We start from the raw sequence: 12,868 nt of genomic DNA on the forward strand, positions 1-12,868 counted from the left end.
TGTTGAGGGCTTTATAAGGTTATACTGCATCGCGGAGTATAATTTCGGACCTCATACAGTAAGCAAACTGCCCTTGAATCAATAAATATACTTTATCGAAAATTTAAAAAAAAAAGAATATTCTGAAGGTCCTCAAACATTATAATTTAGAGGTAGAGGCTTCAGAACTTATAAATTACGGGCGACGGTCTCCCAAACGGAACCAGTCTTCCGCCGTGCGGTCATCTCCGACGGTCGCATTCCATGCAAGTGTGCCGTGAACGTGGTTTGGGATTCAGTTACAAACATCTCCAACAGCAGCAAGGGTGGCAGCCCCACCACCCTCTGCATCGGACTCGTCTGTGCTCCGCAGCCTCAAAGACCAGCATCACTGGATGGTAAATCTCTCCTATCAACTTTAAGGCTTTCACAGCCTCCTTAAAGTCTTCACTCGCATCCTCTCCCGATTCGACAATGTCGCCTCCAAATGTTCCAAAGTTGCAATCTTTTTCAACAACAGTTCATCCGCAAGAACCATATTCCACAATACCAAATGCAGGAGCTCGGCCGCACCATTCTCCTTTGCAGTTCAAACGACTGCAATTGCAGCTTCACCGTCGGAAGATATATCTTTTCGACCACCACGTTTCACCTAATTTTACAAGATGACTCATTCAAGTTCCTCTGCCTCAATAACCAAGAAGCCAACCCAATTTGCCGATGCAATCCTTGAATGAAATTGTGGAACGAAGTCCAAGCCGTCAACTCGCTCAACAAGCTCATCAAAACGGACCGTACCTGGTGTTAACATGGGCGGATAGGGTGAAGGGGAGGAGAGGGTTTGAGTTCAGGGTGGCGTCAGAAGTGTGTTATCCAGTGAGCTGAAAGAAAGAGCTGGAAGAAAAAAAGGAGTGTTTAAGAGGCCAGAGGGTAGGAGGTATAAGAAATGAGTGAAGGTGAAGATGGAGAAGAAAAGAAGAGGAGAGTTTCGCCGTGCATTGACGGTGACGAAGAAAAGGGACGGAGATCGTCCCCTGTAATTTATATGTTTTTGAGTTATTTACCTGTAAATTATAATGTTTGGGGACCTCCAAATGTAAAAAACCATAAAATATATGGCATCACAAGAGAGGGAGAGGGAGAGGGAGAGGGAGGGAGGAGGGAGAGAGTTAACAAACATAGATCTCATACAACAAAAAAGGCCTTGTGTATATTATTACATACATAACACTTGAATCACTGTTATTTACAAAATCTAGCACTCAGGTGATATTTTGAACTAAGAAATCGATACGTTGATGCATGCAATGTTCAAATCATTAAGAATTTAATAAAAATGAAAAATATGGGTTGGGCTTTTGTCATGAATTTTGATATTTGTGTGAGAATTTGAAAAGTGGATGAAGGATGATGCTAGATTTGTAAATAGCAATGTTTCGGGTGCTATGTATGTAAATTGTCCCTAGAATATATATACAATGTTGACCAGAGAAAAACTGTCGATGATAATTCTTAAAAAGCATTGTGGAGTGCTATTACTTCATTGCAGATTCATATGCTCCTCTGAAAGATCCACAAAAAAACAAAATAGCGGATACAAGGAAGGCCATGCAGTATACGTGAGCGCTTTGAGTATCTAATCTTCCCAGCCTGCAAATCGTGATTAAATCATAATAAATAAAGTTATTTTAAATAAATGTGGACAACCAAAAAGTAAGGCCGGTTAGGGCATTAATGATTGGAGTTAACATGCTGTAAGAACTCATGTAGAATGTGAAGAAAATTAGGGTGAAAAAGCAGACTCGCAAACTTTATCTCCAAAAGATCCATGATTTATATACGGCTTCAGCTCACAAGTCTTGAAATGGCTTTCAGGTGAGAGAGAGAGAGAGAGAGTCACTCTCTTTCGCATCTACTTTTATCACTCGTTGTTAAATCCCAAATTGTGCACGCTTCGAGAAAGAGTGCGAAAGAAAAGTTATACAACGAGACAATATTAATTTCAGAGAAATGAGTGTGCAACCCTTTATACAGCCCTATTTATAATCATAAATGGCTTAGGTTTATAATTATATTATTATCCTCCTTCTCTCACCGGTTAGAGGGTATTTCTTGTATTTTTCTTACTCTCGGGTGGTTAATATAACTACCCTTCTAAAACAAATAACTGAATGGGCACAACTTTCATAAATAGTTATGACCCTCGGATATAATACTTGGCAAGACATAATTGATTTTTATTTATTACCATAGGTGGCTTAGGTTTACAGTTGCATTATTATCCTCCTCTCATTGGTTAGAAGGTATTTCTTGTCTTTTTCTACTATCAGGTGGTTAATATAACTACCTCTCTAATACGAACAACTGAATGGACGCAACTTTATCGGATATAATACATGGCAAGACCTAACTGATCTTTATTTCTAGCTGTTGCTAGCCTAATCCCTGACTGATTTTGTTGGTCGGCTAATTCCACTGATCGTTTGCGTTCGATGGAATTATCCATTGTTTGGGTGAATCGATTGGCTGGGTGAATGTGTTAAGTCATCCGTCCGCTTGATGATTCCTCGTGTGAACTTCCGATCAAGAATAGTGTTGTTCCTTTGAACCGTTTAATCCCTTTAAGATTCATGCTGATAGTTTCCTGTAAACACTAGTTATGCACAATGATAGCTATTTGTAACACCCACTGAACGTTTAATCGCTGTAACAAGCTTCACACAAGGATTTGCTACAAGTTTCCCGTAATGGTATATAGCAAAACAAAATAGATGAAATAAATATCGCACTGAAAGTCACTGTTGTACACCAACAGTTGTTGGGTCAGATTAACCTGACTTGGTTCAACAAGTCAAAATGATTGTTAAGCAGCTTGAGCCTCCAAAAACTCAGAGCATCCCAAGCTGAACGTCACTAATAATGAAAAATTAAAGTTAGATGAGGTAATATTACTTGAGTTACTTTGGCCCAAAGTTTGCGTGCTAAGATTATAAGTGCACGCTAGAAGGAAAAAACCAAATGGTAGCTATACTCCAAAAACGAATATGCAAACTCTGAAAACTAGTAACTAAATAAAGCAATGATAGCTTTTAAACAAACAATTGAAAGAGATTTATCGAGTCCAAAACAATAAAATAATAATGATAATAAGGCTAGTTAGGGAAAGTCAAGCTTGGACTACAAGTGTTAAACATGTGCTTTTATTTTCTCGAGTCATAATTATACGTGCTCAAACCATAAAGGTTTTAAGTCAACTAGCACAAAAACATGAGAGGATTAATTACAAATAAAATAAAATAAATAGTTAATTCAAATTGATCATAAGTAATTCTATTGTAAAATAATTTAAATTTAAATCAATTATATTGTACGATGAATAGCGCGGTGTACAATTAACTTCATTTCTCAGAATTAAGCGCCCATTTAAATTTTTTTAATTAGATTAATTCATTCCAACTGATCATACAAGACAATTTGAATCGACTATAAGATCAACCAACAATCTATTTTTTAATAGAAACAAATTTTCAACCTATGCCCTTAATATATAATGATCTTTATCAAAACCAAACCATATGTGAGGGCTAGACTCAGTAAGAGAACAGACTTTTTTCTTGAGAGAAAACCTTTAAGCCTCCATTAGGAGATCATAGAACAACAGATTTTCTTGTGCGTGTATACCATTAATTGCCTTCCTTTTCTCCATAACTTGCAATCCTCAACGTTAATAGGTTCAAATATATATAAACAATTAAGAAAACTGCTGCAAGCAGTAACGCTAAAGAAAAAAACATGAGATCACAAAGACTGCAACTTACAAAGTCTAAAATCAACAAATGGGCATATAAAAAAGTAGTTTGAAACCGGAAAATATAAAGAAAATTTTATGAAAATTTAATGTTGACAATCAAAGGAAAGCTCTCATACCTTGCCCTGGAGGCCAACCCTGATCTCTAAAGCCTTGAAAAGATTCCACTGTTGATTTAACATGGCTTAAAAGGATTCTGTTCAACTTGTTTGGTTCAATGGGCTGAAGCAATGAGGCTTTATACTGTAAGCTTGAAATGCACCCAATAGTTTTCTTCGTTAACAAAGACATATATGGAGCAAAATGTTTCAAGCCAATGGTCACAGTATGCATCATCGAGAGAGCATTGGATCTTGCCAATTTCAAAGTCCCACTGCTAGTCATACTGGCTGGAGCATGAACAGTTTCTGTTAATAATTAAAGAAAACATGATTTATAAGAAAAGTGCAGATTATGTCAGATGCATTTTAAACCATATCAACAACGTTTGTCCAAAGATTAAGGTAATTCACTTCAACCTGTGCATCACTGACTTTTATGGCATTTAATTTGGCCTAAATACAGTTTCGTATATGAAATCAGAGCAAATTTGTTTTATGTGAGATCATGTGGGGCATTGCTGATAGTACAAAATGGAATCAATAATGCATTAGAAGCAACAAGCTTGGATTTGAATTTGAACCCAAATGGAATGATTTTGATAAACATGTACAACGATATCATTAAATGCCTTCACAAATCTCTTATAACAAAAAGAGAATTGATCATTGTATGCCCTGTAAAATGGGAAGCAAAGGAAGAACCAATTAGGGAGGCTCCTAAACCATGTCATAGAGCTTCAGAAGATAGGATTGTAATAACCAGTTAATAAAATAAAAATTAAAAAAAAATATGTCGTTCAAAGGAGATGTGATGCTCACGGAAAATCAAAACAAAGAATGTATCCCCTTGTTTTCTCTCATTTAAACTAAAGAGAAGAATCGGAATCGAGAACGAGAAACAGACGCAAGGCGAGGCAACAAAGAAAAAGAAGAAGAAAGAGATCTCACCCCTTGCTGATGACACCGCAGTCGAGTGAAGGAAGGGTAATGATGACGAGCAAAAGTCATGTGCGGGAGGCTCGATCGTATCTAGTGCAAAGGAAAGAAGAAAAAGGAAAAATGAAGCTTTGCATACAAGAAAGAAGAACAATCAAATGCCTCATGTGTCGTTCCAAACAGAAGAGAAAAAGGGTAGTATAGGAGCAGTCATTGTCGTGGATTGTTGGCTTGCGGGAAGGAGGCACTCTCGTATTATGGAATTGAATCAAGTGGTGACCTAAGATGTATAGAGCCGAATTGAAGGTTTTAGGTTTCAAGCGTCCTGTACGTGAAGAGAAGGAGAAGAAGAGGGGAGAAAAGAGGAAGAATCGCTCGAGAGTCCTATGCTCGAGCAGTGGAATAAGGATAGGTAGAAGCCTTGTGCTTGGGAAAAAAATATTACATCAGGAGTCCTGACGCAAAACTGCACCAAGACTTAAATTACAATGCGTCACGTGCACAATCTGACCCTACTTAATACAAAAAATTAAATAGTTTAATGCAAATCAGGGCCGAACCGTACACTTAGACGCATTGTAATAGGAGTCCTGATGCTGTTTTGCAACAGGACTCATGATGTAATATTTTTTCCTTGGAGGTGCATACCGAGCCGAGCAATCCTAGCTTATGGGAGTTTAAGGGCAGCTGCCCCAAACAGACCCTAAGTCGAACCAGGCCAATAAGGTTGTATGTTTTAAATTAATGATTTTGTTTATTCGAACCAGGCCAGTAAGGTTGTATGTTTTAAATTAATGATTTTGTTTATAATTTAAATTATTACGTTAATATTAAAATTTAAAGATAAAATAAGGATTCAAGAATTTCTAATCCAAAAACATAAGTGATTTTGGATAGTGAATTTTTAAATATGAAGAGATAATTGAGGTAAGTGCGAAATTTTATCATTTATTATCAATAGAAAGTAAATTGAAAATATATTATGAAAAATCAGGAAGTAATCGGCTACTTCCTTGGGTGACTATGTCGACCACCTACTTATCATAGATGATTCAATCGAAAGATAACTGTAGAAACAGCTTAATTAGTTTTATTCTTTTCCTTTTTTTTTGTTATTTTTAATTCAAAATTATTTCCTTTACAAATTTAGATTAGATATATTTCGTAAATTTAGAAGGGCTTGGTTTACCTATATATATGTACCCTACATGTGAATAATGAAGTGAAGTAAATTTTTCTTCCCAAATATTTTCTACATGGTATTAAAGAAGTAGCCCTGGATCCTCTTTCATTTTCGTTCCTGATCACAATCCTAGTTGCTGCTCATCTTGGAGGATGAATCGTGTCATGGCCTCTCTGGGTCTCCATCTTCAATCACAGCCGCAACTCGCGAGGGTTGACGCGATCCTCGTTTTTTGCTGCCTTGACGACTTCATCCATCGAGTCACAAAACTTGAAGCAATCCTCCTCGTCTTCTTGCCAACTCGACGACCCCATCTAGTGAAACGTTGAGCCAGAAGAAGACCTCTATGTCTGGTGCGCATCCTCTGTCTCGATTGGTTCTCTTTGCACGATGTTTCCAGTGATGGATTGCGGCGTGCAGAGACCCAAAACTCACAAATTTTTTCTTCTTCCTTTCGTTCAACCTCGCTTCTCCTCAGTCGGATTTCCCCCTGCAGACCCTTTCAAGGCTCATCCTTGCAATAGAAGTTATTCCTACTACACCCTCAACCCGAATTCTCCCTGCAGACCCTCCTTTTTTCTTCTCTACCATCGAAACTCTCCTTGCAACCTGAATCAGTCCTATTGCGGGCCCTCCTCCACCATAATCCATTTAGTTGATATGGAGGCCCGCCTCCGAAGGACCTCCTCTTTTTCCTGGCACCAGAATTCTCCCTATAGGACCTCATCTATTCAAAATATATGTAAATCAATACTAGTAATACCATTCAATATTTACTTATCATATGATAAACTAATGGAAAGTATGACCTGGATCATGGAGCATGGAGAGGGATCCAAAGAAATAATATGAATGGCAAACATGGTTGGCAAGCATATAGATAAAAAAACATGACTTTGGACTCTTATTCCTTCAGAAAAACGCTAAAGAAAATGTGGTTGAGTGGTGGGTAGGAGAAAAGAGGGAGAAGAACAAAGCTAGGGTTCCATTATAGTAAGCTTGTGAAGGCAATTTCTTAGAAATTTCGCTCCAAAAAGTAGGATACCCTTCTCCTTTCGTAAAATCCAATAAATATTCTTCTTGCATGATGTTTAAGAGATGATTTGTGATAGATATTGAGCTCTTATGAAAATTTATATATGATTGACAAAAACTATTTGTAATGATGGAAACAATCTCTTTACATTGAACATTTTATAATTTTTACATGAAATTTCAAATTAAATATCTTTAGCATGGTATTATATTCTTAAAATATGATTTATTTCACATCATATTTCATAAATAGAGATTTATTTTACAAAATCAACAATCTAATACTAACGTATGATATAAATATGTGAAACATTTAGGGCATTACACAAGTATCATATGTAATATTGAACTAGTTAAGAATATATGAAGTGGTTCAAAATATATATTTCCAACATGTTAACATCTCATGAAATATTAATTTAATTTTATCTTATATCTAATGTATTTAAATGTTGTATCTTTTATAATCAGCTATTAATATAGAGTTGAGATTTTATTGCATAAATATATTCATAACGTCAGAAGAATAACTCATGTTAATCAAAATATCTCTTTTATGTTGAACATTTTCTATAATTGTATCTTTAGTAAACTAATATGTAAGTAATCCAACATGACTATAATGTCAATATGATATGTTTATAATGTAAATTTTAATTTAAACAACTATCATCTTTAAGTAGGAAATAAAGAATCATGCAATACTTCATAAATTATAACATTTTTCTAATGAAAGTAATGGTATGCATTAATTTGCATATATACACATTTGTAATAAGTAATATATTATATAAATGGCTGAAGTGTGTGTATAACGAAAGGATGACTAAAAGATTTCCACAGTTAAGTGGATCCAAAAATTGTACACATGAGGGCAAAGTAATGAGTTTCTCTAAAAGATAGAAGTCAACAAGCAGATGGTTCTCTATAAGGTGAAAGGGGGAATTAATGATCATACATGAGTTTGGATAATGTGTAAAAATGATATAAGATGACTATCACGCCGTCGGACAATATTATCATATCCATGATGAAAAAAATCAATTATGCTACTACGACTATGATAATGAAATAATATGATATGTAAGATAACTAATCCAAACTTATTTTTTAATGTATATGATTGTTGCATTTTTATATTATGATAAGAAGTAAAAATTTTCACATGTATATATGTATCTTTTCAATTGGAAAATTTAATGAAACTAAACCATATAATAAGCTTCTAAACAAAAACTATAAAGCACATCATAGAAATTGATAAATAAGAGGTTATTCCTACCTATTATGAACAAGATACATGCATATTACGTTTCACTGCATATTGTACTCTTTTCATGTGAAGAATTCTTGTATAGATTTTGGGTAACCTACTAAGTTATATGCTTAACCTTAGTGTCCATACTATTGTTGTCCATTTCAGGTAAAAGAAATGAATTGATGGAATAAATATGCAAGATCTATAAATAGCATTAGTATATAATATGTTTTTATTTTCGGACAATGATGATGTCATTAAATATGTGAGATGGTGTGAATCTATTATTTTATATAATTATGTTTTGTGCAAACAAAGGACTTCTATATGTACTCCACATTATTGCGGATGTAGTATAGCTTTGTATGATGGATTGATGAATCCCTGCTCTATAAGCCTTAAAAAAATAAGGTATCTAAAAAAAATAATGAACATTGAATCCCTCTCTCTATTCCAGTCTAGCTTATATAAGCTCTTATGCATATGAATTGGTCTATGACACCTTATTTAACATCTCATGTTGGGTAAGAGAAATCTCTAATATATTCAAGTGGCATATATTTTTGTCGTTAGATCTATAGAGTGAATTATATTCTATCCTCAAAAATTGTATGGTCTCCTCTCTACTAAGAATGAAAAAGACAAATATATGTGCAAGTAGTCTATTTTCCAATACTCTCATGCTAAAGCATAAAAGCTTACAATCGTTTCAGTTATTTATGATAGTACAATCAAATATTTTATATGGTCGTAGTCACATAAGTCATTCTTAAAGACCACATGACTTTAATTTGATTATCAAATCATTTCTAGGATTTAGGTGCACGTCATTATTAGTATTACTTGGGATACATAATAGTATTTTGATATTTCATTCTTTATCTCATATTATTTGAATAAATTTTATTAATTTTCCTAAATTATTTGAAGATTTTAAATTTATTGATAAAATTATAATGAATTTAAATTCAAAAAGGTTTCCTATGAGAATCTTTAAGTAATGAATGTGAAAAAGCTTAGGTTATTTATAATGGTGTTGCACATTGGAGAACTAGAAATTCAAAAAAAAAAAATCCTTACCTTAATTCAATTTGCAATGTGTCAAATTTAGTTTTATTTCGTGTGCATGCTTCCAAATCTACAAATTCTTCTCTTTGTTCATCTCCTTCTTGCAAATTTGCATCCAACGCTCAACCAGACAATTCTATCTAGTTTATTTTTTAAGGCTATTTTGGATGATAAGATATTCATTTTATTGACATTTTTCAGAAGTAATATATTTTTATTAATAAAATTTTTCATTTCACCATCAAATCTCCTTATATAAAAAATATGTCAAACCTCTCACAAATCTGTTATGGTAATTACTAAATTCAACAAAAAAATTTATTCCATTAAACCTAAGTTGACTTAAGTTCAAATTTATCAAACTCAAAACTTAACTTGGAAGATTTAACTTATTAACTTCCAACTTCCATCATTCAAATACAATTATTACTGTTTATTCTTACTTATACAACAACAACAACAAAGCATTAATCCCACTACGTGGGGTCGGCTACATGAATCCTTTTCTCCATTGCGTCCTATTTAGTGTCATATTTTCATTTAGTTCTAGTAAATTAAGATCATTTTTAATACAATAAGCCCAAGTCTTCCTAGGTCTACCCCTGCCTTTCTTAACACAAGTCGAATTTAAAACATCTACTCTCCTAATCGGATCATCTAATGGTCGACGTTTAATATGACCAAACCATCTAAGACGACTTTATTCTTACATATACTTCTAAATAAATATCCATAACTACTATTATATATAAATTGCACCCCATCTATCCATAACTACTATTATATATAAATTGCACCCCAAACTTTTATGTAAAATTACACTACAAAACTTGCAAAAATAATTTATTTCCTTCAAAAAGTTCAAAAAGAAAACTACTTGTGATTTAGTAGCTCAACCTTTCTATTCTTATTGTCCATATTTTTAGTCTATCTAATTTGTGCTTCAAGTATATCATTCATCTTTTCAGTTTAAAATTAAAACCACTTCCACTGAATGGAATGCATATGATATCTTTAGAAATTTAAGAATTCAAATGAATCTGATATAATCCTGAGCTTCGTAAGAGAAAAAGATTAGCAGAAGGATGCAAGATAAACCAAGAAAACATAAGAAATCACTTCTCAATGTATGAATTTCATTCTAAAGAGATGAAACATAAAGCAACCCTTTCATAAACAGAGACTAAAAAGAGCAAATTAATCTCTCTAGCTCAAGTTTCTTCTCAGAATAAAAAACTCAACAAATAATATCAAGTGTTTAAACGTGGACAAAATCAGAGAAAATTCAAGGGCATCTAAGTCAATGCATAATCTCTCATGATTTAAAGCATGAACAAATAAAGCAAAAATTTACCATTGTGTGGGATTTGCTCAACTCCATTCACTGGAAGGCCAATCCCAATCCCAGCAACAGTGACACCAACACTAAAGCCTATACCACAGCCAGCACCAACGTAGCCAATAACCTCAGGACCAAACCCAGGACCCCATCCAATGCCACAGCCAATGCCAACCCCCACGCCCCAAAACAAACCTATTGTTGGGTGCACAGGATTCCATCTTTCATACCTTCTGAATATCCCCTTTATGATCATGAGAAACTGCTATAAGAGTTTACTAAACAATCAGTATCATACATCATAGGTGGTAAAATGATAAGAAATGCAGATGAAAATAAGACTATAATAACAAAAATGGAGTCGTTTAGTTGCCCTGCTACTATCAAAACCCAGATCTTCCCCTAGATTTTCAATCAGAAAATAAGCAAACTAATAGATATTGCACCACATATACCAACAAATCATAATATTGGTAAAAATATATTTCCAGTAAACACATTTCTTTATATTCCCGATTGAATTGTTTTCATATTAAAACGAAAAGAAAACGTTCGGAATATGGTTTTCTACAGTGAGGATATCTCATTAAAGATGCCGTTGCCGATAGAATCCTTAAACTAGAATCACATAGCCAAATCTCCCTAAATAATCAACTCAAATCTCCAGAAACCTATTATGTTTATGTATTTTTTGAGATATTGACAGAAAAGAGAGATTAGGTTAGGAACGGATTCTTCTACAGATTTAAAACAAACAAAAATAAACCAAGAAGAAGAAAAAAGCAGTATCAGACAATTTACCAGACGGCCATTACCATCAACTACTCTGCGCTGAAGGTAAGAGTTGGGAAGACGCGGAAGTGGATTCCTGGAAGCAAACTATCCAGAGCCCCCGTATTTTTGTGTAGAATTGCCCCTTGCTAACTGGATATTTACTAAAGTGTACCTAGCCGGTTTTAGGAGAAAATTTTGTGCTTAAAGATGTATGCAGCGTACGTAAGAAAGGTTATTTAAAAGGTATTGGGTGGTTATATCTAAATTATACCTCCTGTAAACTCTCTGTAACTTATAAATATATGAAAACAAAAGTGCGACACTTACTAGAAGGTACATATAAGTTACATAGAGCTTACAGGGGGTATAACACAGATATAACCCCTCAATACCCTCTGAATAACCTCCATGACATATGTTGCACTGCGTACGTCTTACGTACACAAAATTTCTCAAGTTTTAGAGCTTGCATGACAATTTGTTTTTTAATTTGAGGATCATGCCTAATTTTATTCAATAAAAATAAAATATAAAAAATAAAAATATTTATAATTCAAAATTATAACCTAAGGCAAGTTGAACCAAGTCTAAGTTAGGTTAGACTTAGAATGGTTCATGTTTAGAGCTAGTGTAGGTTAGACCTAAGAATGACCCAAGAAAACTTTAGGTCTAAGTCGACCTACAGAGATTTGTGATGTGTTTTAGGTCTAGGTTGATTTAGACCTAAGCTTAACTAAGCCTTTGTTGGTATATCATGTGCTTTCTCTATATAACTAAATTATTAAACAATATTGTTAAGTTATTAAATAATACAAATAAATCACTGGGAATTCACTATACATTTTTATAATTATTATACTTATGGATGTTTTATCATTTAATTATATTATGATAGTTTAGACAGATTTATCTAATAGCTTAGTTGTATTATTTAATGATCTAATTATATTAAGGTCTAATAATTTATAAAGACAAAAAATAGCCCTATTTTGATTCAAAATGTATCAGGATATCCTCGCATAACGTTTTATCTTTATTTTAAATTTTAAATATGTATGCACTTATATATATAGAAAAAAAGACATTAGACATGTAATTATCTCATCAAATTAAAATTGAAATCAAACTTCGGTCATACTTGTCAAATTTGTTTTTGAAATTTCGAATTGTTGAATCTTCTCCAGGGTTCCTCTTGCAGCGTACTCTAGTCTGTTAGTTGGCATCCACGGTATAAGACCCCTTAAATCGGGGGGCTCGAATTTCCTCTGGCATAGTTGGCCTTAAGAAGGAGGTACTCAAATTGTTAGACACATTAGACTATGGCTATAAGCTCGTATGATATCCTCTGACTATTTTTTTAATATATATATATATATATATATATATA

General features: G+C 33.7%; 1 protein-coding gene across 1 annotated transcript; it reads right to left on the reverse strand.

Annotated features, from left to right (window-relative positions):
- Window positions 1–1,366: 1,366 nt before the first annotated feature.
- LOC110019106 lies at window positions 1,367–11,552 on the reverse strand. Its single transcript, XM_020716674.1, has 4 exons — window positions 11,509–11,552; window positions 10,723–10,972; window positions 3,907–4,194; window positions 1,367–1,629 (listed from the first exon to the last, which is right to left on the reverse strand). Exons 2-4 carry the CDS (start codon window positions 10,961–10,963, stop codon window positions 1,616–1,618), a joined length of 543 nt encoding a protein of 180 aa, XP_020572333.1. The 5' UTR covers window positions 10,964–10,972; window positions 11,509–11,552; the 3' UTR covers window positions 1,367–1,615.
- Between the last annotated feature and the right edge of the window lie 1,316 nt (window positions 11,553–12,868).

This window comes from Phalaenopsis equestris, unplaced genomic scaffold (assembly GCF_001263595.1).
Source record: "Phalaenopsis equestris unplaced genomic scaffold, ASM126359v1 Scaffold000048, whole genome shotgun sequence".
NCBI lineage: Eukaryota > Viridiplantae > Streptophyta > Magnoliopsida > Asparagales > Orchidaceae > Phalaenopsis > Phalaenopsis equestris.